Genomic DNA, 26,358 nt, shown 5'->3' on the forward strand with positions numbered 1-26,358 from the left:
GCCGCCAAGAGGTCGGCTTGGACTCGCCCACTTGTGCCCTAGGTCCCTGTCCGCGGTCCCTGAAAAAGGAGTCCCCTGCTGCATCTCAAAGGCCCTTCCCTGCAGGAAGCCTCCCCCCCCCCAGGCAAATCCTCCCTCCCGCCCCCCACGCATATACTCGAGGGAGAGGTGATGCATGTGGAGGGTGGGCGTGCCAATGGGAACCTCACTCATCTTCAGCCCATGGGGGAGAACTCTCCTTGCCCCATCCAGGAAAGTGCCTACAGAGAGGGGGCCATTTTCCATTTCCCCAAGTTGTCCCTTCGGCCTCTTCAGAAACGTCTCAACCGCAAGGCCCCTATCATTATTGCTGTCCAGAATCCAGCTCTGCCCAGCTGAACTTCCAGACAGTGGAAACGTTCTGTATCCGTGCCGCCCAGTGCAGTGGCCACTAGCTACATGTGACCGTCCAGCACTTGAAATATGGCTAGTGTGACGCTTAATTTTAACTTTAATGTAAATAGCTATATGTGGCTGTCATATTGGCCAGGCACAATGGGGAGATGATGGGGAGGCATGCCTCTTTAAGGTCATGGATCCCCAGGATGTCCAGTTGGAAAGGGCACTGACTCCAACTCCGCCTTTTTGCAGTAAGGAAATAAAGCCAGGCAGGCAAGAGAATTCAGAGAATGGGGGTGGGGGGGTCCAAGCCTCAGATCCAGGATTCCGAACACAGGCTCATGCTCTTGGCTTTGCACAGGGACGTTGCAGACAGCTCCTGCCTTTGGGAATCTGCCCTGGAGGGGCCCTAGGGTCCCACACAAGGTCAAGAGGTTGCAATTCTAGAGGTATGACATTTGCCGGGGCCTGGATGGGCCATTCAGTGCTTCACTTTTTTTGGTCAAAAGAGGGGTGAACAGCTGCCATGAAGAGGGACAGCATCCGTGGCCTCAGGTCGATGTTCTCATTCCCCAACCTGGTAGCCCAAGGAGCAAGGGTGGGAGAAGACTTCAGCCTGTTGAGTCCCATGTCTGTGAGAGGGGTGGACGGTGTGTGGGCTGTGTGCTTGTGCACGTGGCCCCTTGCCAGGGTGTCTCCCGCTTTGTACCTGTGGAAGTACACCTGCATGAGATAAGGTGGAAAGCCCCCAGAATCTGACTTATATGGGCTGGGTTCTAATCTTAACTTTTCACATTCCAACGAGCCATCTTGGACAAATGCCTTCCATTCTCTGAGCGTCAGGTTCCCCACATGTACAAAGGGAATATCGGGGTGCCTGGGTGGCTCAGTGGGTTAAGGGTTCCACTTTGCCTTGGTTCGTGATCTCATGGCTCACGGGTTCGAGTCCCACGTCGGGCTCTGTGCTGACTACTCAGAACCTGGAGCCTGCTTCGGATTCTGTGTCTCCCTCTCTCTCTCTGCCTCCCCCCCCCCCCATCAAATAAATAAAGCATTTTAAAAAATTTAAAAAGGGAATGTCAGATCTCTGGCGTTCTATAGTTCCAGGTGATGGTGTCTTAGACTACATGTATAAACGGTGACATCGTCGGGGGTTAGGGGGTTTGCAGTGCATGAGAGGCTCGAGCCTGGCTTCTACCAGCTTGGAGCATCTTTCTGGCCCATAATCTACCAGCACGGCATTAGCCCTGGTCCTGCAGGGGTCGGAGGGAGCAAACAACTGTGTGCGAATAACTCCACCTGAGCGGGGATGAATGGCATCAGCCCTGCACGCAGGAGCCTGTGTGTGCAGGTGAGTGCGTAGTCTGTCTTTTGGTGTCACATTCCTGTCTGCACATGATACACGGCTGCGCCTCTCATTTCAGACCCCAGTGAATCCAGGTGCAACGAGGTTGTGAACATGAAGTCTTTATTCTTCTGTTTGTTCTCAAAGCAGGGAGGAGCTGATGCTGGAGGCAGGGTGAGCGTCTGGGAGGAGATCTACACCCCACGCCCCTGCACGAGAGCACAGGCACAGGCAGGGGAGTGTCCAAGAGAGTGCTCTAGCTCCAGGCTAGGGCTGAAGGCAGGGTCCAACCGGGGCAGCAGAGGGCCTCAGCGGGCCAAGGCAAAGCCAATGCGGTTGTTATGGCGATCAAATTCCGTGTAGAATTTGCGGATGAAGCTGGCGCCCAGGACCCAGACAGGCCCAGTGGGCGGTGGGACATCCAGACCATGGAGGGCCAGAGTGCACAGGCCATCATTACCGTAGGAATCCTGGCAGGAAGCAAGAGGGTTTTCCCTACTGCCTGGCACATTACCATTCTCCTCCCTTGGCCCTGCCTGACCCCATTGGCCTTTCACCCCACCATACATCCTCCTGGATGCAGGTACTTAGCTAGACACCGGGCAAACCATACACTGTGAGACCTTCAAGAGCTTACAGCCCGGCAGAACTTCTGGTCCTAGGCAAGTTACTGTGTTTAATTGCCCTAAATCTGTTGAGTATAAGAAGGCCATAAGAGTATAGGAGCACAGCATTACTGGGGGCATTTGCTGACAGGATGGAGACAAGGGGATGAGCACAGTGATTCCCAAACCTGGCTGCCTATTGGAATCACCGGGGAGTTTTGAAAACACGGACCCCAGGTGCCCCTAGAGGTTCTGATTTAATAGGTAGGGGATGTGGCTTGTTACTGGGATTTTTAAGGTTTCCAGCTGACTCAGTGGGTGGGGGGGATGGGTTAAATGGGTGAGGGGCATTAAGGAGGCCGCTTTTCTGGATGAGCACTGGATGTCCTATGTAAGAGGTGAATCGCCCGATGCCAAGACTACACTGTATGTTAACTAACTTGAATTTAAATAAAAATAGTTAAAAAAAAAAAAGCTTCCAGGTGACTCTAATATGTAGCTAAGCTTGAGAAGCACCGACTGAGCATGGGATCTATGCATAAAGACTTGTCCCTTTTAGAGGGCCCCTGCCCACCCATCCTCCCTGTAGTCGAGGGGCCGCCTGGAGCCTCACCTTTAACACATAGTCCGCGCTGGTGAGCGTGTAGGCTCTGCCTCCAAGGTGGAAGGAGATGTCCGGGAGTGTAGGCACCTGCTTGCAGTTCACGACGTACTGAGGGGAAGGTAAAGGGAGCCCTGCTGAGTGTGGGAAGCCCCTGGGGCAGACACAGCCCTGTGCCTGTGGCTGGGCTCCTCTGCTGGAGAGGGCTGGGCACGTGGCCCGCCCTCTCCCTAGGGGACACCAAGTCACATGTGGCGAGAGAGGAGAGGAGGGCAAGGCCCGAAGCGGCCCCCTTTGGGACCTGATACTTCCTGCGGTAATTTGGGGGCCTGATCAGGCGATGCTCCCGCAGCCTCCGGTGCCCCCGCTTCCCCCAGCTTCTTACTTCGTTTGGGCTCAGCTCCTTGGCCCCCAAGGTCTCCATGAGCAGCCTCAGGGAGCTGGTGGGACCCGAGATGTAGGATGCGCCAGTATCCACCACGACCATGCAGCCCTCCTCACAGACCAAGGTGGCCGACCTCACCGACACCCTGAGGGAGGCCAGAGAGTGAGACAGACGGAAGGCTGATGGGACACCACCAGGCCGCCAAGCTTCCCTGAGTGAGGCAGGTGACAGGAGGCCATGCTGGTGGTCCCCTCCCTCAGCACGTGGCCTGGTGACCACCGCCTCCTCTCCGTAGCCCCTCCCCCTCTGTTTTTCATATCTCCACGTTCCCCATCCCTGGACAGAGCACTCAGCAAACGTTGGCTGGGCCTTAAGAAGTGACTGCATTAGGAGAGAGGACAAGATGGAGACAGTACCCCATCCCACTCCCACCCTCCCCCGGCAGCAGCATTTTGGGAGAGCAGGGCGGGTTGAGGGTTCCTGACCCTTTCATTTTGATCTGCCAGGAGCCAGTCTTGCTGACGCTCACGTAGTGGAAGTTCCCTTGGTAATACTGGGGGTCGCTGCCTCCCAACACAACCTCTCCTCCGAGCAAGTGGGAATTCCTAAAGGAAAGGTCAGAGCTCTTGAAGATCCGTGACCTCTGAGCCCCAGCACCCCAGCAACAAGGGATGTTGGGCACGGATACGGGGGTGGGGGGCAGAGGAAGGTGGGAAGTATAGCAAGGCTGGGAAGCTGCAGAAACATGTCTCCACCGTTCTTGCCCCTCCCCAAGCCCAACCAGAGGTGGTTCCAGAATAGTCCAGCTGCATCCGATAAAACATCCCCAGCAAGGTCACAGCAAAGGAACGGGCGCAAGGACAGTGAGTCGAGAGCAAGATGAGAATCCCCACCCCCCCACACCCCCCCCCCACCCCCCCCCCCCCCCCCCCCGCTCCCAACTTGGGTTTGAGTTGCTGCAGGTTGAACAGGTGCATGGGGGGGGAGGGGGTGGTCTCCGGGACCTGCTGGGTGGGGGTGGGCAAGGGGCAGGAGGCAAGCTGGAAGGAGGGGTGGAAAACTTAGGCATCTGGCAGAGCCTGGGCCTGCGGAGGTGAGTTTGGGCTGGTGGGTTGGTGGTGTATGTGAATCTGCATGGGGTGTTCAGGAGGGTCAGGGCCATGTGAGGCGAGGCGGAGTAGTGGGGTGGGTTTCATCTCCTTACTTGGAATTTCTGCAGAGAAAGAGAGAGCAGAAATGAGGTCTCTGTTGCAGGTGGGCCTCGCCAGCCTGTTGTTGGCCAGGGTGGGTGTTATGCCCTCTCTTTTACCCTTTAGGTGCTGGACTCACCAAGAGGTAAAGTCACTTGCCGGAAGTCCCCCGGGTGGTGTGTGGGGCGATTGGTGCCCAGTCCAAAGCGGATTCCCTTGCTTTCCTCTCCTCCCAGCGCACAACACCTCCCACCGCGCGGGGCCTCCCCTCGGGCTGGTTTCCAGGGTGCACACGTGGGCTGGGTTTCCCAGCATACGTGTGCAGGCGGTTTAGGTGTGCACACGTTATGCGGGCCGGTGCAATGCATTGCCCTCTTACACATTCAGTACGTATGCGCGTGTGCTATAGCACCTGCCCCCACTGCCCCTCTGCCAACATTTCAAGATCCCCCTGCCTGTTCCTTCCTTCTTGCCCCAGGGTCAAGGAAGAGGCAGGCCCTCTTAACAAGGCCCGCCTTCTTCCTGTCTGCTGGATTCTTCTCCCTCCTGCGGCTGCCAGGCTCCTGTGCCCTCAGTTACCTCCTCCATTTCCCAGTTTCAATCTCTCTCTCTCTTTCCATTGGCTTCCTCCTCCACCTGCAAGCATGCTCGTGCCTCCTCTAGCATTTTAAAACACCCACCCTTCTTGTCTCCGCTTCCCTCTGCATCTCAGCCTGCACCCCTCCTGACGCTCCCCTGTCTAATCTCTCAGGGCACTCTACACCTGCCCTTTGCTTCCCGACGCCCACATCTACCTCTCAACTGGTCACCATCTGGCCGTGCTCCAGCTCAACAACAGCTCTTCCCGAGGACGCTGCCCCAGAGCCAGCCGGTGGCCTCTGCTCAATGCCTCCCGTTTTCTTTTTCTTCCTTCCTTCTTCTCCATTTTACCTGTGCAATTTCTTCCGACCTTGACCCTCCCTCCACCCTCACCTCCCTCGCCTCCAGCTCTTCCGGTCTTCCCAAACCCACAGCTTGGAGCAGATCACAACCCTGCAGCGAGAGCTCACAATGGCTTCCCCCAGGCTGGCCCAACCACGCACAAGCTCAGCCTAGAGTTGAAAGGCACCCATGGGCTTCAAGCCCCAGGCCCCCTGTCCTGTTGCTTGTCACGTTGTAATGTTTCCCATCTTCCTTCCTGACTGTAGGCTCTGTGAGGGCAGGGACTCTTTGGACGCTATGTTCACGGCTGCACCCCAGAACCTCCCACAGTGCTTGGCACATAAGCACGCCATATTTGTTGAATCAATGAGTGAGCAAATAAATGAAGGGATTAATGAATAAAGCCAGCTTTCTGTGTGGTCCGTCACAGGGAGGGTCCCAGGTCCCAGTAATGCTTTATTTTCCATCACCCCCACCCTGCATTTTCCTCTTGTTCTAGAGAGTGCTGACAGGACTTGCTGCAATGATGGAAATGTTCTGTTATCTTCTATCCAATATGTAGCCATAGTCATTGTGGCTGCCGAGCACTGGACATGGGGCTAGTGTGACTGAAGACTTAAATTTTATTAAATTTTAATTAATTTCAATTTAAGTAGTGACTTCCATATTGGCTAGTGGAGCTCGACCTACGGCTTGAATACCACCTAATCATGAACCCAGAAACATCCCGGTCCCAACTCCCCTCCTGCTCTCCCGGCTCTCCTGATACCCTCCGTCACCCCTGCCTCAGCCCCTGAAGCCCCAGCCTCACCTGCTGTAGTAGACAGAGAAGACATCCTCCTTTAGCACCCCTTGGGAGAGGATGTGGTCAAAGACAGGGGTAACCCCGCCAACAGCCTGTGCAGGGAAGCCCATGCCCAGAATCCCATCAAACTTGGCCAGCATGAAGGGTATCAGGGGCAGCTCTGTGACCTCTCCAAACGTCTGTGTCACTGTGATTCCGCCCACCTGTGGGAGAAAGGACCAGAGGAGACCAAGCCTACTGCCTCCCCCCCCTGGCCAGGGGGGAGTCTAGGACCCACATCCCCTAGGGTAGAGAAACTGGGGGTAAGACTGTTTTATCAACCCCCCACACATATCCTCTCTTCTAATACACATGCAGGCTGTGGGGTTGCCCAGGACCTGGAAAGGGGTACTGACAATCAGTAACCACCAAGGTGCCAGGAGCTCTCACACCCTCTCCCCAGGGGCCCAGCTTCCACACTGGCAGGACTGGGTCTCAGTTCCTCACCCCCACTATGGGTAAGGATTTCTCCAGCCCAGCCAGACCTTCTCCCCTGGTTTCCCAGACAACGGGCCTCTCATGTTCCATGTGTACCCTTCCCATAGCTTAGAGCAGGGGCTGGAGTAACTCCCAGAATGGAAAGGGTCCGAGGCAAGCCAAATGGAAAAGACAACCAAGCCCTGACCTTAATCCTAAACTCTAACCTCAACTAGGATCTTCGAACCTCTGCCTGACCCCCAAACTAACTCTGGCCATAATGAAACCAGTACTGCTGACCCTGACACAGACTCTGATTTCAGTCTGGGGCCTTGTGAAGGGCCCAGTCGGGAGCTGGGTGACCTCAGACAGGTTAGCTGACAGGAGGCTGTGGGGCTCCGGCTAAGCTCTCACGTGAGTTACACGTAAAAGCTTCCACAAATCACCCAGTGTGGACCCAGGAGCTCAGGCTTGCTCTGTCCCAGGCCCTGCTTCTTTGCAGCAAGGCAGGGTGTTCCTCAATTGCCCAGGCTCTAAGGTGGACTGAACTGTACCCCCCGCCCCCCTCCAAGTATGGGCCCTCCAGTGGCAGGGGAGGTCTGGGACCAGAAGGGCAGAGGTCAGATGACCTGGGGCACTCCTACTTACAGTCACCTCGTCCTGGCTCAGGAAACCTTTGACCTTCCCAGATCCGTAGCGGATGGTGAATGCCGTCCCATTCTCCATGTAGCTGGAGGATTCCGAAGAGTCGTAGAGGCTGTGAATCTCTGGCAGAGGGATATAGGCTCAGGTCTGTTCAAGAGAGGCCCGGCAGAGGGGCTGGGAGGCAGGTGCCTGTGGGCGTGGCCCCCTGTGGTTGAGGACTTCTGTGAAGGGGCGGGGAGGCCCTGAGGTGGGAGGCTTGAAAACGTGTTTCATCAATCAAGGAGTGTGTTTCTTGGGCCCCTGTCACGTGCCCAGATCTCTGAGAATTTTGTCTCCCGATCAAGCATTCCACAGTGATTCTGATGCTGGGATGAGGAGAAGATTCTGGTTCCAGTAAGCTCTTGAGAAGAGGCTGTTGACTAAGGAAGGGCGTGGAAGACCCTGAGAGCCTGGGGTGGGTCTGAGGATTTGGCCCCAATCTCAGGAAAGGGGAGAAGTGGACTTCTGGGTGAGCTGGGGACTTCTAATGCCGCCATTTTACCTTGGCGGCCGTATCGGGAAAATGGGGGACATTGTCATCTGTCCTCTCGGGGGCAACAGGAGCAGAAGCAGGGAGGAAATAGCTCAATTGGTAGCAGAGGGTGTGAGGCAGGCCCGGCCAAGTGTGGCAGGGGGCTCGGGGAGAGGTCCTGTAGGCGTGCGGAGAGGGGGGTGCTCACCACATGCTGTGTAGAGAGGGCTGCACTTGGTGGAGGGCACCCAGAGGTTGGCTGAGCCTGTGTCGAAGATGACTTTGAAGGTCTGGGGTGGGGTGCCAATGCCGATCTCGCCATAGTACTGGGTCTGTGGGGGTGAAAGGAAAGAGGCAGCTGGAGGCGCGGGGAAGCTTGGGGCTTTGCCGGATACCCCCTTGGGCACCTGGGGTGAGATTAGGTAGATCAGACAACCGCCCCGGGGTTTCCATTTTCCAGCAGGGCCCGGGTGGGACCCTTAGCACTGTCTTAGGACTTCCCTGGAAGTGAGACAAGAGGGCAAAAGAAGAATACTGAAAATGAAGATGATGCCCCGCCCCTCGAAGGGCTGCTAACGCAATAAGCAGGCACGCCGTGCAGAGCCCAGTCACAGAAACCCGCATCTGAGGTCACATACCCACCCTGCCCACCTTGAAACCCAGAGCCTGGATTCCTGAGTTCCAAACCTAACTCTGCCTCTGGGCTCCTTTCTGCCCTCTGTGCCTCAACCTTTCTAGCTCTGAAATGGGAGTTTTATAGGGCACTTTGTGCATCTCAGCAACTCAGTCATAGGCAGCATGGAAAGAGCAAAGAAAGCCTTGGGCCCCAGAAAGAGAAAGGAGACGGAAAAGCAGGGGCGCTCACATCCAGGTAGTTGGTGAGGACCACAGGGGACGTGCTGTTGCCAAAGGAGAATCTCTTGGTGAACTGGCTCCATTCAGCACCAAGCCTGGCTACGTCCACGCCTCGCTCCTTCAGGCTTTCCCGGATCGAAGGCATTTTCTTGAGGAAGATCCTGACCCGGGGTGAGGGAAGAAAAAAAACAGAAGAGCTCTGTACTCCCTCATAACAGTGGTACACAGTCTTGAAGCTTCTGGTACAATTCTCCCTAATCTAGCCTAGACACCTGAGAATCCCTCTTGTGCCCTAAGGCCTCTCAAGGAGAATTCGCAAGCCTCGTTGAGTCAGCTGCACTGGCATTAAATAATCCTTAACACGCTTCCTTCTGTTGTCTAGTTCTGATCCCTATCACTACGAGGCCATTCGTTCGTTCCTTCCTCCCTTTCATAATTACAGATCGAACACCTACTCTGTGCCTGCACTCCAGTGGATACTAGAGATAGAAAGATAAAGATCATCAGTGGGGTGCCTGGGTGCCTCAGTTGGTTAAGCTTCTGACTCCTGATTTCAGCTCAGGTCACCAACCACGAGATAGAGCCCTGCATGGGGCTCTTCATGGACAGCGTGGAGCCTGCTTGGGATTCTCTCCCTCCCTCTCTCTTTGCCCCTCCCCCCCAAGTAAATAAACTTAAAAAAAAAAAATCACTGCCTTCAAGGAGCTCCAGCAGGCAAGGAGACAGAGGAGGAAACGCAACAGCGACATCCCCTCTAAGATGAAGGCTGGGACGCTCCCCTCAAGGCTGGACAGGACCGGGCAGTGCCGTGTGAGGCCTGTAGGTGGCAGCAGGCGCCCACAGCTGCCTGCCGGGGCTCCAGGATGCCAGGCCAGGGTAGACACCCAGCCAGGGCTGTGGGCTGGAACCTCGGGACTGAATGGGTGGGGTGGGGAGCATGTCCAGAGTAACTGTGCCCCTCTGCCCCTGGAAAGATGTGACTTCTTGAGCCTGAGTCCCAGTCCTTCAGCTCCTTTCCCTGACACCCGCCTATCAGCTTTGGGAGGCAGAATTAAAGACCCTGGGGCTGGGTGGGGGCCGGTAAAACATATTGAGGGGCCACCTGGTCAGTTTCAAACACTATACACCCTCCATATAGCCCTCGACCGTAGGCCAGCCATCCTTATCCTCACGTAATGATGAGGAAAGCAGACAGGGCACATTGGGTGGCTCAGTCGGTTAAGTATCCGACTTCGGTTTAGGCCATGATCTCAGGGTTCACACGTTCGAGCCCTGCGTCGGGCTCTGTGCCGACAGCCCAGAGCCTGGAGCCTGCTTTGGATTCTGTGTCTCCCTCTCTCTCTAACCCCTCCCCCCTCACGCTCTGTCTCTGTCTCTGAAAAATAAACATTTGAAAAAACTTCGATGAGGAAGCAGAGGCTCACAGGGTTGTGGATGGAGCAGGGACTCAAAGCGGCGTCTCTGGACTTGTTTCCCAGAGAGTGTCCCCAGGGCTCCCACGGGAAGCCTCTTTGCAGAAGCTTGAGGGGAGATGTCCCTAGCTGTTGGCCAGGGGGTTCTGGGATTGCAGCCCAGTTTATGGAGAACCCGTCTTCTTTTCTAGCTGCTCGTCTCCCTGTACCGCCCTTCCCTCCTCGCACCCGGCACTCTCGGACCCCCTTACGCGAATGCAGCTTTCCTGCCAGCCAGCCTCGCATCAACAGAAATGACTCGTCATCGTTGTGTCACAGTTTGCTGTTCACAAAGTCGTTTCCCAATTATGATCCTATTCTCAGCCATCCCCTGGGGTGGGTGAGGTTATTATTCCCATGTTTACCGACGGGAAAATGGAAGGGCAGAGAAGGCTTGATCCCGCAGAGGGTGCACTTTCTACTATTTACTCTGAACAGCCTCTGCCCTGGACCCTAAAATGTCCCATTCTCCTTTCAGAAGGTCCCTTCCTCGCCCCCAGCTCTCCATTCTTCTAAGCCCAGCATGCATCCCACCTCCAGGAAGCTTGCCCCAGGAACTCCAGTTCACATCGGCCCCACCTCGGCTTGGGCTCCGGCTCCATTTTTCCTCGGGTGCTCGCAGCCTGCACTGCACAGCCTAATGCTCCTGGAGGTGGTGCCGTCTGGTGGTGAGGACACAGCAGTCGTGGGCACATGTTTAAACCCTTTCTGACTGTGTGATCCGGATCAACTTAACCCAGCCTCTCCGGGCCTTTCGTGAGCCGCCATCAACTCCTTTGTAAAAATGGACTACACAGTAGTACCTGCCTCAGAGAATCACTGCAGATCAAACAAGCTGCCCACTGCTCAATAAATGTAAAGACTGTGCAGAAGGCAATGAAAGCACCTTGAGAATGGGGCCCTGTGTTCAGATCCCCCAAAGTGCCTTGCGTGACCCCGTGCAAATAGCAGGTGGAAAAATTTTGTGTTTCAAAAGCCTCTTTCTCCACTCCTGGCCCAACCCCGTTCTTTGTCTCTTTTTTTTTTTTTTTTAATTTTTTTTAACGTTTAATTATTTTTGAGACAGAGAGAGACAGCATGAATGGGGGAGGATCAGAGAGAGAGGGAGACACAGAATCTGAAACAGGCTCCAGGCTCTGAGCGGTCAGCACAGAGCCCGACGCGGGGCTCGAGCTCACGGACTGCGAGATCATGACCTGAGCTGAAGTCGGCCGCTTAACCGACTGAGCCACCCAGGTGCCCCTCTTCGTCTCTTTTTATTTATTTTATTTATTTTTTGAGCATGAGCATAAGCGGGGGAGGGGCAGCGGGAGAGGGAGAATCCCCAGCAGGCTCCGCACTGTCCACACAGAGCCCAACATAGGCCTTGAACTCACTGACCATGAGACCATGAACTGAGCCGAAATCAAGAGTCAGACACTTAACTGACTGAGCCACCCAGGTGCCCCTCTTCCTGGCTTTTTAAAGAGAACAGGGAGAATGTTTTTACCTCAATTCCACATTTACTCTGGGGGTGGGGGCTGCCTGCAGGCACTCGGTCTCTCACCCCGCACCCCTACCCTAGCAGTTACTTTCTGGGAGCCTGGAAGCAGGTGAAAAGGCTTTGCAAACAAAAGGCCCAGTGTGTGTTGAGGCTCAGCCTCTTACACGTGACCTCCCTGAGCCTCTGTGTCCTCACCTGTAAAATGGGACTGCTGGGTTGTCAGGAGGAGAATTTGAGAGGAGATATGTGGAAAGATCCTGTGACATCCTCGACATTTTACAGGCTTAGCAACTAGGACTGTTAAAACCTGCGCTCTTAGGGGCACCCAGCTGCCTCCGTCGGTGGAGCGTGTGACTCTTGATCTTGGGGTTGTGAGTTCGAGCCCCATGCTGGATGTAGAGATGACTTAAAAATAAAATCTTTAGGGGCGCAGTCGGTTAAGATTCAGCTCAGGTCATGATCTCGCGGTTCGTGAGTTCGAGCCTCGCGTCAGGCTCTGTGCTGACAGCTCAGAGCCTGGAGCCTGCTTCGGATTCTAGGTCTCTCTCAGAAATAAATAAACATTAAAAAAATTAAAATAAAGGAAGATCTTTAAAAAGCAACAAAATCCTGCTCTTGCCTTGAGGTCTTCTGGTTCCACCACCTGCCCTCCCCACACTGAAACCCTTTCTTTTGGAGACCCTCCCTCCTGCCTCTCCCCTTCTTCAGCCTTTTTTTTTTAAGTGTATCTTTTTTAACATTTATTTTTGAGAGACAGAGAGCGAGTGGGGAGGGGGCAGATAGAGAGGTAGGCACAGAATCCAAGGTGGGCTCCAGGCTCTGGACTGTCAGCACAGAGCCCGACGCGGGGCTCGAACTCACGAACCCGTGAGCTCTTGACCTGAGCTGAAGTTGGACACTTAACGGACTGAGCCGGCCAGGGGCCAGGGCCCCCCTTCAGCCTTAGTGAACTCAGGGAACTTAATGAGCCCAGTTCCCACAGGGCCTGGCACCGGGTGTGGGCGTTACTAGGCCTCCCTCCTTCCTTCAGGCCACGCCTTAAGCCTTTCTTTCAACGTTTGTTTGTAACAACCCACCCTGTGGGACTAGTAACAGCTGGGTTTTTACAGCCTTCGGGCATCAGGCTGAGGGCTTTCCATATCTCTCATTCAATCTTCAAAGCAGACCTATGAAGCAGGTGCTGCTATTATCCCTGCTTTAAAAAATGGTAAACTGAGACCTGGAGAGGTTAAGTAACTTGCCCATGCTTTCCCAGCTAGTTAGTTCCGCGAGTGGAGCAGGATTTAAGCCAAGACAATTCAACTCTAGAAGGCTTGTATTTAACCACTAAATTGTTCTTCCTCGGTAAGCTTAACCAATACCACCCCCTTCTTAACAATTAGACTGTGACCTCCTTGAGAACAAGGGGCAGGTCTGAATCATCTGAGTGCCTCGCCTGGGGATCTATGCAGGAAGCAAGGGCTCTGGGCAGGGATCAAATGACGTGGCTTTCGGGCCACTAGGGTAGTGTGCCACTATCGGCCCTGTGACATCGGCCGAGCCACCTCTCTCAATGGGCCCGCGCCTCCCTGGTCATGAGGACTGGATGACATCCCATATTAGAAAGCCAGGGGTGTTAGGAAGGTGGGAACCCCCGCGCCCCCGCCCCCCAGCCTGAGTTACCGTCTGAAGGCGCCAGAGTCTGCGGGGAGACCGAAGGCGCAGGAGCCGCAGAGCACCAGCAGGAGGCCCCAGCGAGGCATTCTGCTCCCTTGGTCCATGCTTCGCCTGGGTGCTCGGCTCTCTTGGGAATCTGCAGAAGCCTTGTGGCTTCCCAGAGCCCTTCTCCTTTTATGCTCTCCATACTTGGGACGGTTGAGATTTCGCTCTGCCCTGATTTATTATCCGGGGGCACATGGAGGGCGGCCAGTAATAAATCCCCCCGATGGGACGGAGCTAGATGGGTGAAGGGTGACCAGGTTTCGACGCAGAGCCCAGGAGCCAGGGAAAAGGAGGGCTGTGGGAAAGCCATGCTGTGCCCAGTGACGCCAGCAGCCCCATCTCGGCCTGGCCCTGCGACCCCCGCCGGGGCAGAGGCTGATGGGAAACATCAGTGTTCCAGAACACGGTCAGGGCTGAGACCGGCACAGAACGTGGGTTTCCAACCTCCCCCGCCAGACTCCACCCTCCGTACCCTTCAAGTGCCATCCTCTGTGTTAACCTCGGCTGTGTTCCTGACCGGCTTCTCCCACTTTGTGTCTCAGTTCCCTTCTGGAACACGGGCGACTCCTCCTGGCTTGTTTGTGACAGAACCAGACCCAGAGGCCTCCGTGCCGCCTCCCTCCAAGCCTCTGTTAGCAGCAGCTGTGGAGGGGGAGAATCCCACGGCCCGGCAGGGGGAGAAACACCTTGTATGGGCCTCTGGATGCAGGAATCTGGGGGAATGGGTGTGTGGCTACCCTCAGCTCGCCTCATGTGGGTGGGAGCCCTCAGGAGTAAGGGGGAGCTGGTCTTCCAACTCCTCCTTCCCTTCCCACGGGGCCCTGAGTCCCTTCTGGGCCCGTCTCTGCCACCTTCCCTTTTCCTTGTAGTTTACAAACAACCTGGGGCAGCTCTCCATACACACACCTGACTCCTAAGTCCCAGGAGGGGTGCTATTTATTCAGGCAAGGATGCCCTCTCCTGGCTTTTCCTTGCTCATGCCTCCGGGCCCATCTCAAATATCACCACCTGCTCCACGAAGCGGGTCCTGATTCAGCCCGGAACTGCCTGCCTTCTGCTGTGGGCTCCCAAGGCGCCACACGAGCCCTTCCAGGACAGCACGGACCTCAGCTGTCCCGTATCAGAGTGACCTCGCAGACCTGCCTCTGCCTCTTGCCCAAAGTGGTGCTTCGCACTTATCAGCTGAAGGAACTAGGGAACTAGCTGGGGGCTAGTTGTCTGGGACCCCTGGGTTCCGGTCTTGATTCAACCACGAACTTGCTAAGTGACGTTGGACCCCTCCACCTCTCTGGGGCTCAGTCTCTAAATCTGAAGCATGAAACAGATATTGGGTGGGCCCTAGGGTGCCAGACGTGCTAATGTTCTGTCCTTTGACTTCAGGGTGCTGTCCTCTGCAACCAGCTGCGAGTAGCAAGGACTTAGAGAAGCTAAAGTCTCTTGCTAACGTGTTGCCTAATGAGTATGCTTGGACCTCTGGGATTATAACACCCTTATCACACGACAGGAGGATTTGGCATTTCCTGGTGTAAACTCTTATTGGAGAATTTTTCAGGCACCGTGGTTGGCAGTGAACAAAGTATCTGAGGGCAAGGGGAACACTTAAAAAAATTTTCTTTCGGGTGCCTGGGTGGCTCAGTCGGTTAAGCGGCCGACTTCGGCTCAGGTCATGATCTCACGGTCCGTGAGTTCGAGCCCCGCGTCGGGCTCTGTGCTGACAGCTCAGAGCCTGGAGCCTGCTTCAGATTCTGTGTCTCCCTCTCTCTGACCCTCCCCCGTTCATGCTCTGTCTCTCTCTGTCTCAAAAATAAATAAACGTTAAAAAAAAAAAAATTTTTTCTTTCATGTTTATTTATTTTTGAGAGACAGAGGGCGAGTGGGGGAGGGGCAGAGAGAGAGAGGAGACAAGAATCTGAAGCAGCTCTGAGCTGTCAGCACAGAGCCCGACACAGGGCTTGAACTCATGAACTGTGAGATAATGACCTGAGCTGAAGTCGGATGCTTAACCACCCAGGTGCCCCCGGGGGAAAACTTTTTAGAACCCCTCAGAGTGGGGGGCGGGGTCTGTCTTGGCAAATTGGAGGAGGATTTATGAAGCATTCCAATAGACCTTGGTTCTCTTCATTCATTAGACAGTATTCATCGAGGATTTATTAGTTGCCAGACATTTTTCTAGATGCCGAGATTAACAAAGGTGACAAAAAATAAATACCATTTCTGCTCCTGTGGATCCTACAGTCTGTAGGAGAAATAGGTTATCATCACAACATAGATGTAAAATAACAATGATGACCAGCACAGTCAGGGAACTCGAGGAAGGCATCGCCAAAGAAATGACACTTGAGTTGTGATCTGAAGGCGACATGGGCAGGCAATGAATAGCTGAAGAGGGAAAGAAATAGAGTCCCGATGGGAGCAGCATGTGCAAAGGCCCTGTGGAGAGAGGAAGCATGATGAGAACAAGGGCCAAAAGAAGCCAGTGTGGCTAGACAGAGACCAGAGGCAGTGGGGTGAGAGAGGAGATTGGGAAGCGGAGATAATAAGAGCTAATGCCAAGTGTCACTCTAGGTGCTTAATGCATGTGACCCTCAAAACAACTGCATGGCGTGGTACTATTGTTATTCCACTTTACAGATGAGGAAGCTGAGCTATGGGAGGATTCAGAAAGCAGCGTGCCTAGGATCACACCCACGGTAACGGGTGGAGTTAGCCTATAAGCTAAGGCAGTATGTCCCAGAACTCTACGTGACTTGAGCGTCCAACCCTGAAAGTTCTTGAACGCCACACTGTGTTTACCTTAAGAGCACAACGGGTAAACAGGTTAAGACGGGAATGATGACGTAATTAAATGCGTTTTGCGAAGACATTGCGGCTACGGTGTGGCTCAGCAAGGACTTCGGAATGGTCCGGAATCATGTGGCACGTGCCAGTTAGGAAGCCAGAGCGCCGGAACCAGCTTGGACTAGGGGAGGTGGGCGTGGTGGAGACAGAAAAGATTGGATGGAATTGAGAAAAACTTAGGAAATAAAATTAGGTCATGGGTGAGATACGGGGAGTGAAGGAGAGGGAGGTTTCTGGATGCCTGGTGATACCAAGTGGAAGAGAATCAGGATTCCAGAGGGGAAAGAGGTCTGGGGAGACCATGAGTTTGAGGACCTGCTGAGTGTGGGGTTCCTTTGTGGAGACAGGGGCAGGGAATAAAGAAAAGAAAGAAAGAAATATCCCAGGTGTGACATTAAGTGGCAGGTGCACATGTGGACCTGGGTGAAAGATTTATGTGTTATTTGCCATTGGTCATGAATGTCACAGATATGAATACAATTAGCTGAGGTGGGGGGGGGGGGGGAAGAGCAAGGAAGCCCTGGACTCCAGCTTCCGTGGCCCAGCGGTGGAGAAACGGCCTGTATAACAGACCACAAAGAAGGACCACAAAGAGAGGAAGGGGGAAACCGTCAGGTGTCCCTGAAGCCCAAGGAGAAGGGAGGTTACGCAGCGAGAGTGAGCAGTGGGAGGGGCTGCTTGGAGGTCAGGCAAGACGTGGGTTACAAGGCAGACATGTGGCCATCGGTGCTGTTAGTGGGAGCTGTTTGGGTGATGCGGACGGACGGGAATCCAGACAGGGAATGTGGAAGAATGACAGGAAGAAGGGAGATGAAGGCGGCGTAGCCCAGACAGCCTTTCTGAGAAGCCAGGGATAACGGAGGAGGAGGTGATGGCTGGAGGCGAGTGAGGACAAAGTGAAGGGTTTTCCCTCTCCTCTCCCTGCCTGCCCCTCTCCCTCCTTCCTCTAATGGTGGGAGGGAAGAGAATATATTTAAAGGCCTGGAAAGGACTCGGGGGAGAGGAGGGATAATCATGGCAGTAAGATCCCGAGCAGGCGGGAGTCAGGAAGGCAGGGCCCCCGCACGGCCACCAGGTGCTGGCGGCCGAGGGCCTTTCTGTCCGGTGACTGTCCTCTTCTCAGACAAGTGGGGAGCAGGGACCACTGCTGAGAGCTGGGGATGGGGGCGGGGCTCGGAGGCATGCGGAGAAATAGAGAAGGTGTGCAATGGTTATGGAAAGATGGAAGAAGCTGGCCAGGGAAACTCCGGGGTTTTCTGGGAGGAATTAAGCATTTAATGGCTGGAGATCACACCATCGTCGTCGAAAGCCAGTCTGCCCTGTTCTCTGCCTCCCCGCCACCACCACAGTGCTTGGCTGCTTGGGTGGGGACAGCAAGGCAGTGTGTGGCTGGCTTCATCCAGGGCTGGGGTGGTGGACATGTGGTGATCGAAGAGGAGAGCCGAAGAGATTTAGGGGCCCAGCAAAGATGTTATTGAATGATAGACTGTGGCCTAGAAGGTGGATGTGGGAAAGAAGTCAGGACAGGACAGGGCGGACGAACAGGAAGGAACCGGAGGACCGTGGGCCCAGAAAGGGCTGTGGGGGCGAGGCCACTGCATGGAGGGCGCTCGAGGAGCGGAGAGGCCAGGGTGCTGGCCGGGTCACCGTCTGCGTGGATGGTGATGTCATCCAGAAAGACTGCAGAGGGCATGGGGTGGGGGAAGGCTGTAAGCCAGGAGCCAAAGTCTTTGATAAACGAGGAGGCGGGACCTGCACGTCCAGTGGTGACAAGGGTTGAGTGAGTGGGACGGGAGGGTCCCAGGCCGAAGTCAGGCGCCTGGAGGGAGAAGCGTCTTCTCCCAATGTCCACGGCAGCCCTGGGAAGCGAGTGGACCAGTGTCCCTCGAACACAGGAGGAAACCAAGACCTGGGAGGGTACACAACGGGTCCTAATTCATAGCTGGGGTGAGGCAGAGTGGGGCCCTGTGTCTCCCCTGCACCATATCCTGTGATACACAGGGGTCCGCCCAGCCACCAAGGGGTGGGGTGTGCTGTCCTGGAATCTCACTTCTCCCTGTCTCTCCCCTGCCCGAGACCCTGACAAGCTTGTGACCTGTCCTGGCCATTGCAGGTGACTGACCACCACCTCCCTCCCCACTCTCCAAACCCCAGAGCAGGAGCAAGGGAGAAAGCAAGTGGGGAGATGGGGTCAGCCTTGCGGCGGCCTCTGAACACGGGGAACAGCAGCACCCTTTACTGAGCACCTACCCTGCGCCCTGAAGGACTATATTCTCTCGCAGCCTCGGGAAGTGCGTGCCCTTGCACCCACTGTTCAGATGAGGAAGCGGGGGGCTTCAGGGAGCTTGGGGAAGGATGAGCTGAGAACCGAGTGCTCTGCCTGTGACTCCCGGTTCCTCTGTGTGGCCGTGGGTGTCAGACGTGACCGGCAGAGCCATGGGATTCAAAAGAGGGGGTGCTGAGCTATGGCTGCGTGGTCAGGAGCACGGCCACCCCACAGCGCTTTCTGTAGGGGAGGGAGCTCTTTGAAGCCCAGCACCCGGCTGCAGCTTAGACCCCCTGCACGGAGCACCCGGGGCCTCAAGTATACTCTAGGTTGACCAGAATCTTCTGTGGCAAAGGCAGGGGCAGGGGCAGGGCTTCCAGCCCACAGGTCTGGGTGCCCTGTGGCCCTGGGCACTTTCCAACCCAGTACCTGTCTCCTGCCTGCCACAGCACTTCCCGTGGCCCCAGACAGTGGGGCACAGGGGCAAATACTGAGTGTGAATAACCTCAGCAGGAGAGAGACTCCTGAGGGCATGAGGCCCCCGTGGTGAAATTGTGGTCCAGGAGGCCCAGGAGAGGCGAGGGTGACAGAGCCCAGAAATAGTAGCCTCCCTGGTTTCTCCTGGTTACTGCAGCTCAAAGGCTGGGAGGGGGGTGGCTGTCCCTTGCCCTTTTCACGGCTCCCCTCAGTCCCCCCTTCTTAACTGCTAGGCCCAAGAGCCTGAGACCAGAGACCAGGCAGGACGGTTGATGGTCTGGAGTCAGAATGAGCAAAGATCCTGAAAGCAAGACTTGAAGGTTCCTGGAGGGCTCTCTGCACGCAGAGGCTGAGCCAGGAGAGAAGCCCCAGGAGGCCACAAGGCCCTTGAAGGATTTTCTGAGGGAAGCAGAGCCAGACCTGACTGTGCGGCCCCACAGTGCAGAACCGAGGCCCCAGGGGTGAGAGGCAGGGAGAAAGAATCGGGCTCAGTTCCGTTCCAAGGAAGAAAGGTCTAGCAGTTGGCGTTGCCCAAGAGTGAGCGCCCTGCCGGGAGGTATGCGTCACCCCTGGGACGGTCAGCACTGGTTTTCTAGGATTCCATGTGTCCCCACTCCCTGCCAGGTGGCCCGACCTGTTACTGGACCACATCCACTGTTGTGGGGAAAATGCAGACGGAGGCGGAATCACCACGAGGGTCTCTCTTCTCTGACCTGGGGCTGTGTGCAGGGCCCGGGGCTGTGGGATGGAAAGGAGAGTGGGTAGGACCCTTATCGGCCTATCTCCCAAGCCCCCGTCAGCCCAGGGTCCACTGTTTCTCACAGAGGCTCCCCAGGATCCTACGTCTAGGGCCCAGGCTGCGTCACCTGGAGGTCAAGGGTCATGGAGCTGGCAGAGGCCCAGGGGAAGGGTCGTGTCGCACCTGCCCTTTCCCAGTGGGGCAGACCCCGGACGTGAGAACCAGTCAGGGGAAGCATAAATCCAGCCGGAGCCTGGCCCTCTGGTCAGATCCCACGGCCGGGTGTGTGCCGTGGGGTCGGGTCTTCCGGAGGCCGGTATCTCTCAGGAGACAAAGGGTGCCCAGGGTTTCTCTAAAAATGGTCTCAAATCCCACTTTGCTCCATGACAGTGATCCCAAGGAGATTCGGGTGGTATGACCAAGGCTGGGAGTGCCCAGTGGAGGTGGAGGATGAAGGCAGACAAGGCTGGTGGTTCGGAGAGCCTGGTTTATGCTGCTTTGAGCCAAGCACGGATTTATTCCCGGCCATGGTTAGTTTAGTGGGAAACTCTTGCCACGCCCACTGGTATGGAGGGAGAAACTGACCTTGTTGAGCCTTCGAGTTGGGGAGATTGGCATCGGGCTGGTCCTGCTTCTGTCCATAAAGAGCAAACACTGAAGCAGGAGAAAAGATTAAAAAAAAAAAGGACATTGTCTTTCTTCCATCTGACCTCCTGCCCACATCATGCTGAACTCCCCAATCCCGGAGGGCCCCAGCTGGTTCCTCGGAGGAATTTTTCAATCAGATGGAGGCCCTGAGCCCAGCAGTGAGGAGCAGCTGGGGCCTTGAGAGGGAAAGAAAGACCCAGAATGGAGTTTAATAACCAGCCTGGGCTGCCATGTGTGGGTGGGTCGTCCAGGAGCAATTAGTTGGAGAGCTCTGGGGGAGGCACCAGGGCTGGGACCAGAACCTTGGAGCTGCGGGGCCGGGTGGAGAGAGCCAAGTGCCCTAACCTGTTTGTTCTGGGACCTTGGAGGAACAGGAATTCAGCCACAGGGTTGGGGTGATCCCACCCTGAGGCCTGCTCAAGAGATGACCCAGGAAAATGGAAGGCAGATCACACAGGTCTTGGAAGCTACCGGGGTCTGAGGGGGAAGCGAGGATTGGCGGGCGCAGGGGCTCGCGGGAGACCCCGGTCAGAGGGGGTGTTCCTGAGATGAGATGCACCCAGCGTAGCGGGACCAGACACCAAACGCTGAGGCACGAAAGCTAGAAACATAATCAACTGTTTTCCCCCAAATGGCACTGGAGGGTCTGTTTTATTATCCGAAAAACCTTAAACTAGAAGATCCCTTTGCCGGAGGAGGGTATGATGGTGAAGCAGCTCAGTGGAGTGTTCGTGGCGAGGGTGGTGGTGATGCAGGGGGTGGTTCTGACCGACAGGGAGGTATCCCAGCAGGGGTAGAGCTGGGGTGGGGCAGGGCTCTTAGAGAAAGTGTATCCCAAGAACACATTTCCTAGAAAATGGACCTCTTCCTTTCTTCCTCTTTCCCTCCGTCCCTCCCTCCCTCTTGTTTTTCCTTCCTGCCTTCCTCCCATCTGGTATTTTTTTTTTAAGTAGGCTCTATGCCCAACGTGGGGCTTGAATTCACAACCCGGAGATCAAGAATCACATGCTCTCCGGACTGAGCCAGCCATCTAGTATTTTTTATCAGAAAAATAAACACTCTAGTTAAAAAAAAAAAAACACAATAGGACTAAGAGGCTGGTAATGAAACGTAGCAGTCTCCAGTCCTGCCCTGAGCCCCCAGCCCCCAGTCCCCCCACCCCCTATCCTGCGGCACAGAGGCAATGCCTTTGACTCCCGGTCGTTTAGACTCTTCTCAAGGTTATGCTTATCTTTCCATTTCTTAATTTTCAATTTCATACATTATGTATTGATCTTCTCTCATGGCAGATGAAGATTTCTCCGTCTTATACTCCAACCCTCCAATTTTGGCAAAATCAAAAGTCAGTGTTTACATGATTATAATTAAAGTATGGTTCACAGTGTATAATGCTTACAATTCCGTGATTTTTTTTTTTTTTTTTTTTGCTTTTCATTAAGTTCATCACTGCCCACCCCTTCACCTTTTCCCCACTCCTTGTTTTCCTAGGAATTCTGCCCCGATCCCCCAAACCCCCATCTCCACCTGGTGCCATGTTCAGGTACGGTTCAGTGGGATTTTCTCCCGGGAGCTCCGTGCTCCTAGGCTGGCCACATGCTGTTGGCTGAGGACCTCCTTGCTGCTCCCGGCTGTGGCGTTCTGTGTCCAGGCTCCGGGGGGTGCCTCTGTTCTCACTCTGTACTTTTGTTGAAGCAGAGCATGTGCTCCCAGAGTTTGCTGAGAAAGGGTGCTTGACAAGCAAACCCTTCCAGTCCTGGCATGGCTACAAATGTTTCCATTCCACTCTTACTCTTTATAGTTTGGGTGTGAATAGAATTCTAGGCTGAAATTCTAGGCTGAAATTTATTTTCCTTCTGAAGTTGCAAGTTGTTTTTCTGATTTTAACAAGTCTGGTGCCACGGAGTCGGGACTCTCCTGTGGATTTCTCTCTGCGGGCTTTTGCCACCTTTTCCTTTGTCCCTGGCCTGGGTCTCTTCCGTTCATGTACTGAACACTCACTCAGAGGATGCCCTCGATCTGGAAAATTCGTGTCCTTCCATTCTGGAAAATTGTCCAGCATTGATTCCTTGGTCATTTCTTCCCTCCTATGTTCTCTTCTCTCTTCTGGATCTCCTACTAATAGCATATTGCAACTTCTGTTTGTTTTCTAAATATTGTATACATTTTTTTTTAATTAACAAGCACCCAACTATTAACTTCTTTTTTTTTTTTAATTTTTTAATGTTTTTTATTTATTTTTGAGCGAGAGAGAGAAAGAGAGAGCACAAGCAGGGGAGGGGCAGAGAGAGAGGGAGACACAGAATCCAAAGACCGGCTCCACGCTCTGAGCTGTCAGCACAGAGCCCGACATGGGGCTCAAACTCACGAACCGTGAGATCATGACTTGAACCGAAGTCAGACGCTTAACTGACTGAGCCACCCAGGTGCCCCATAAGTGTTGTAAACTTTTAAGTAATCTCTATACCCAGCATGGGCTCAAACTCACAACCCCAAGATCAAGAGTCACATGTTTTACCGACAGAGCCAGGCAGGCGCCCTTCTCCTGAGTTCTTTTTCTTCTACCTTCTAGGAGATGTCCTTAACTCTAGGTTCCAACTCTTCAATTTCTCTACAATTTTTTTCTCCTGTATATATATTTTTTACTTCCAAGAGCCTTTTTGGATTCTTTGATTATTATTCCTTTGTTTAATGCATCCACTACTTGCTTTATGGATGCAGAATTTTCTCTTATGCCCCCGAGGGTATTAATTACAGACCAGGTTTTTAAAAAATGATGTCTGTTTTCTTTGTGCTTGTTTGGTTTGGTCTGCATCCAGACTGGAGGTTTTCTTCAAAACCCCTAGAACGCCTTGGCTCTTGGTTCATGGTTGAGGGAGAGAGACAGGTGGAGTGGCCTAGAGATTCAGTGTGCATAGCAGGGCTCGTGCTGGCCCACCCTCTCTAGATGGAAGTTCTGAGCTGGCTTCTCCCTGGGGCACTCCTGTAGACCGAATGCTTGTGTCCTTTCAAAACCATATGTTGAAATCCTAACCCCCAAAGTGATGGTGTTTGGAGGTGGGGCCTTTGGGAGGTGATTAGGAGATGGGGGTAGAGTCCTCATGAGTGGGATTAGTCCCCCAAGGAAAGAGACTGGGGGGGTGGGGAGAGAGGCCCCTCCTCCTTCCCACCATGTGTGGATACAGCGAAAAGATAGCCTTCAGGAACCCGGAAGTGGGCCCTCACCAAGCAGGGAATCTGGGGCCCTTTGATCTTGGACCTTCAGCCTCTAGCACTGTGAAGGACAAGTTTCTGTTGTTTATAAGCCACCAGCCTGTGGTATTTTGTCATGGCAACCCGGATGGACTAAGGCACCTCCGATGTCAGTATCTGAGGTCCTTTTTTTTTTTTAAGTTTATTTATTTATTTTGAGAGAGAAAGGTGGGGGGGTGGGGAAGGGCAGAGAGAAAGGGAGAGAGAGAATCTTAAGCAGGCTCCGTAATCACAGTGAAGCTTGACTCAGGGCTTGAGCTCACGGGGCTCCAACTCACGAACTGTGAGATTCTGACCTGAGCCGAAATCAGGAGTCAGAGGCTTACCCAGCTGAGCCACCCAGGCGCCCCTCTGAGGTCTTTCTCTGGGACCTTCTCTCTTGGACCTTGCCTGGCTGTGTTGCCTGGGGAGACAGGATGCAAAAAGTTTGACTTTTCCACGTACAGATTTCCAGCCAGTCCCCGCTGTTTGCAGTCCAGGATTCACCCCAGCGACCTCCCGGTCCCGAGACTGGGTCCTGGGGTGCATCAGCAAACCCCTTGGCTGGCTTTGAGGCTGTATCTTCCCTCATTCTGCCAAGCCCTCTAATTTCCATCTTCAAAATCTGGTTGTCATTTCTCATCTGCTGTCCCTTCTCTTTGTCCTTGAGAATTCATGCTCCTCTGTTCCTTTGGTGTCTTTTAAGGGGCTTGGGAAGTGAGCAGACATCAATGTGTCAAAAGTGGTACTTTTTTTTAGCATTTTGTGACGGTAATACATCGAAGGGACAGTTGTTAAGACTCTATTGGACAACTTTAGAGGAAACAGAAACAAAATGTGAGAAGGGGATGAAGGTGTGGCTGTGTGTCCTGTCCCCCTTCCCCCTCCCTGGGCTCCCAACTCTGAGCCAAGCGTGGAAACGTGCTGGGCTCTGATGTCTTTAAAATGGAAGACGGCACTGAAGGTAAGGAAAGGCGTTTTGCTGGCTCTCCCTGGACTTGACCCCCTTCACTCCCGGTGACTCCCAGTGAGTCTGAACTGGGGAGGCTTCTTCCCGAGAGAAGGATAACGACAGGGGAAAAATTCAGATGCCTGGCCCTTGACAGGAAGTTGGAGGGGAGGAGGCCTGCTCTGGGCCTCGGTGACTTCACCTGTGTTGTTATGAAAGCAGTCTGGAGAGGAATTGGGATAGAGTTACACCGGCTGCCGGCTGCCAGACCAACTTCCCAGGACAAATCTTTCAGGAAAAGGATTGGCCTGACACACAGCGGGGGGCCAGAGAGAAAGGAAAGCCTGTGGTGTCTGCAGTTAGCAGGTGGGGGTCTGCCTCTTGGCTCTGTAAGTTTCCTGCTGTGTGACCTTGGGCACACCACTTCCCCTCTCCCAGCCTCAGCTTTCTCTTTTGTACCATGGGGATAATATTGCCCACCTCCTGCAGGTGTTGTGAGGACGAAATGGGGCAGCTTAGCTCACCGCAGGTACTCAAACATTTCTTGTTAGTGTATTAAGTGTAATACCAGAGGCAGAAATGTCCCTGCCCTCCTATTCCTTTCCACAGCAGGTGTGAGACCAGCTTCCGGCTATGCTAACAGACTTCCCAAAGGAGCTGGGACTTGGGAAGAGACCCTCCCCCTTTCCCTTCCTCCAGTGAGGGATGCCCAGGCCTTCCTGATTATTCAGATCCCAGGGAGGAATGGATTTGAGTGTGCCGCGTCTTTGGGGCTTGGTGCCCTAGCTATCACCCAGAAAGTCTAGAGAGGCAGATGGGAGCCCGTGGGGCCAGGAATGTTTATAGCCCCTCACAGCCTCCAACCTGCCCTGAACCCTCCCTCCAATCTGGGGAGCGGGTTCAGAGTCAGTCTGGGAGCCTCACGAAACCAAAGCGATCCCTTTGTCCCAAGACCCGGGGCCAAGAACTGTAAATCCCAAAGTCTTTCAGGCAGAAGCATGGGACCCAGCTCCCCTCCTGCTGCCTGCTGAAGGAGGGCCTCTAGATCACCCAGGACAGACATCCTCAAGGACACGTGGGTAGCAGTGGGGGCTGAGAAAGCCTGCAATCTAGTTAGAGGGGCCCACACCACACACAGGGTCACACAGACACATGTGTATGAACATGCACACAGTTGTTCACATTTAGTCCTCTTACACGACACCCTCTCCCACACAGGCCTGCTTCTTATGAGAACTGTGCCCCTGAAGCAGCGCACGTGCACACACACAATGCGTGTGCTCCTAGCTCCTCTCTGCCTAAACTTAAGGCTTAAGGAAGGGTTTGGGGGCAGCGCAGGGAATTTTGTAAAAACTGGGCTGCCTAAGAGCACATTTCAGAGGCCCTTTACACTCTTCCCACCCACGGTCTTCATCAGAGAAAGGAACGGCCCAGAGAGTAGGAAAACTCACTTAGCAGATAGGTGTTGAGTTTATGACTCCTTTCCCAGAGGTACAGAGATGCAGCCTAGGCTGTTTGGGGGAGAAGTCCCTTCCAAATATCAACAGCATCCCCCTGTCATGCCGTGCTATGACATGAGCTCACAGCAGTAGCGATAATTTGAAAGATCCTGGAAGATGGTTTCAGGGTAGAGATGGGAGTGGGGCAGGTTGTCCTGTTCCCATGGCAGCCTGTCTCATTGCCATGGCAACACGTTCACCCTCCATTCAGTGGAGTCCTCGTTTCTGTAACGGGTGGAACACTGTGGCGCTTCTCAGGATGGTGGTGGCCCATAGTCCTTCTAGGAAAGAGCATTTCCATCCTAGACCAGGCAGGGTAGGAGCCTACAGAGACTGTCAGAAAGGGCTGGCTTTTCTTGTGGGTAGAAGGGTGTGGATTTCC

General features: G+C 54.3%; 1 protein-coding gene across 5 annotated transcripts; it reads right to left on the minus strand.

Annotated features, from left to right (window-relative positions):
• Window positions 1-1,857: 1,857 nt before the first annotated feature.
• On the minus strand, window positions 1,858-26,107 carry REN (renin). Of its 5 annotated transcripts, XM_042926046.1 has the most exons (12): window positions 25,929-26,107; window positions 23,876-23,952; window positions 20,238-20,306; window positions 19,548-19,651; window positions 8,708-8,858; window positions 8,051-8,174; window positions 7,335-7,453; window positions 6,237-6,433; window positions 3,800-3,919; window positions 3,315-3,459; window positions 2,942-3,040; window positions 1,858-2,193 (listed from the first exon to the last, which is right to left on the minus strand). In XM_042926046.1, the coding sequence occupies exons 3-12, from the start codon at window positions 20,292-20,294 to the stop codon at window positions 2,032-2,034; spliced, it is 1,278 nt and encodes a 425-aa protein (XP_042781980.1). In that variant the 5' UTR covers window positions 20,295-20,306; window positions 23,876-23,952; window positions 25,929-26,107; the 3' UTR covers window positions 1,858-2,031. The 5 variants fall into 5 exon arrangements, with proteins under 5 accessions (XP_042781980.1, XP_042781979.1, XP_042781981.1 ...); XM_042926045.1 differs by lacking the exon at window positions 23,876-23,952; XM_042926047.1 differs by lacking the exons at window positions 23,876-23,952; window positions 25,929-26,107 and adding an exon at window positions 21,825-21,991.
• Window positions 26,108-26,358: the final 251 nt, after the last annotated feature.

This window comes from Panthera leo, chromosome F3 (assembly GCF_018350215.1).
Source record: "Panthera leo isolate Ple1 chromosome F3, P.leo_Ple1_pat1.1, whole genome shotgun sequence".
NCBI classification, from domain to species: Eukaryota; Metazoa; Chordata; class Mammalia; order Carnivora; family Felidae; genus Panthera; species Panthera leo.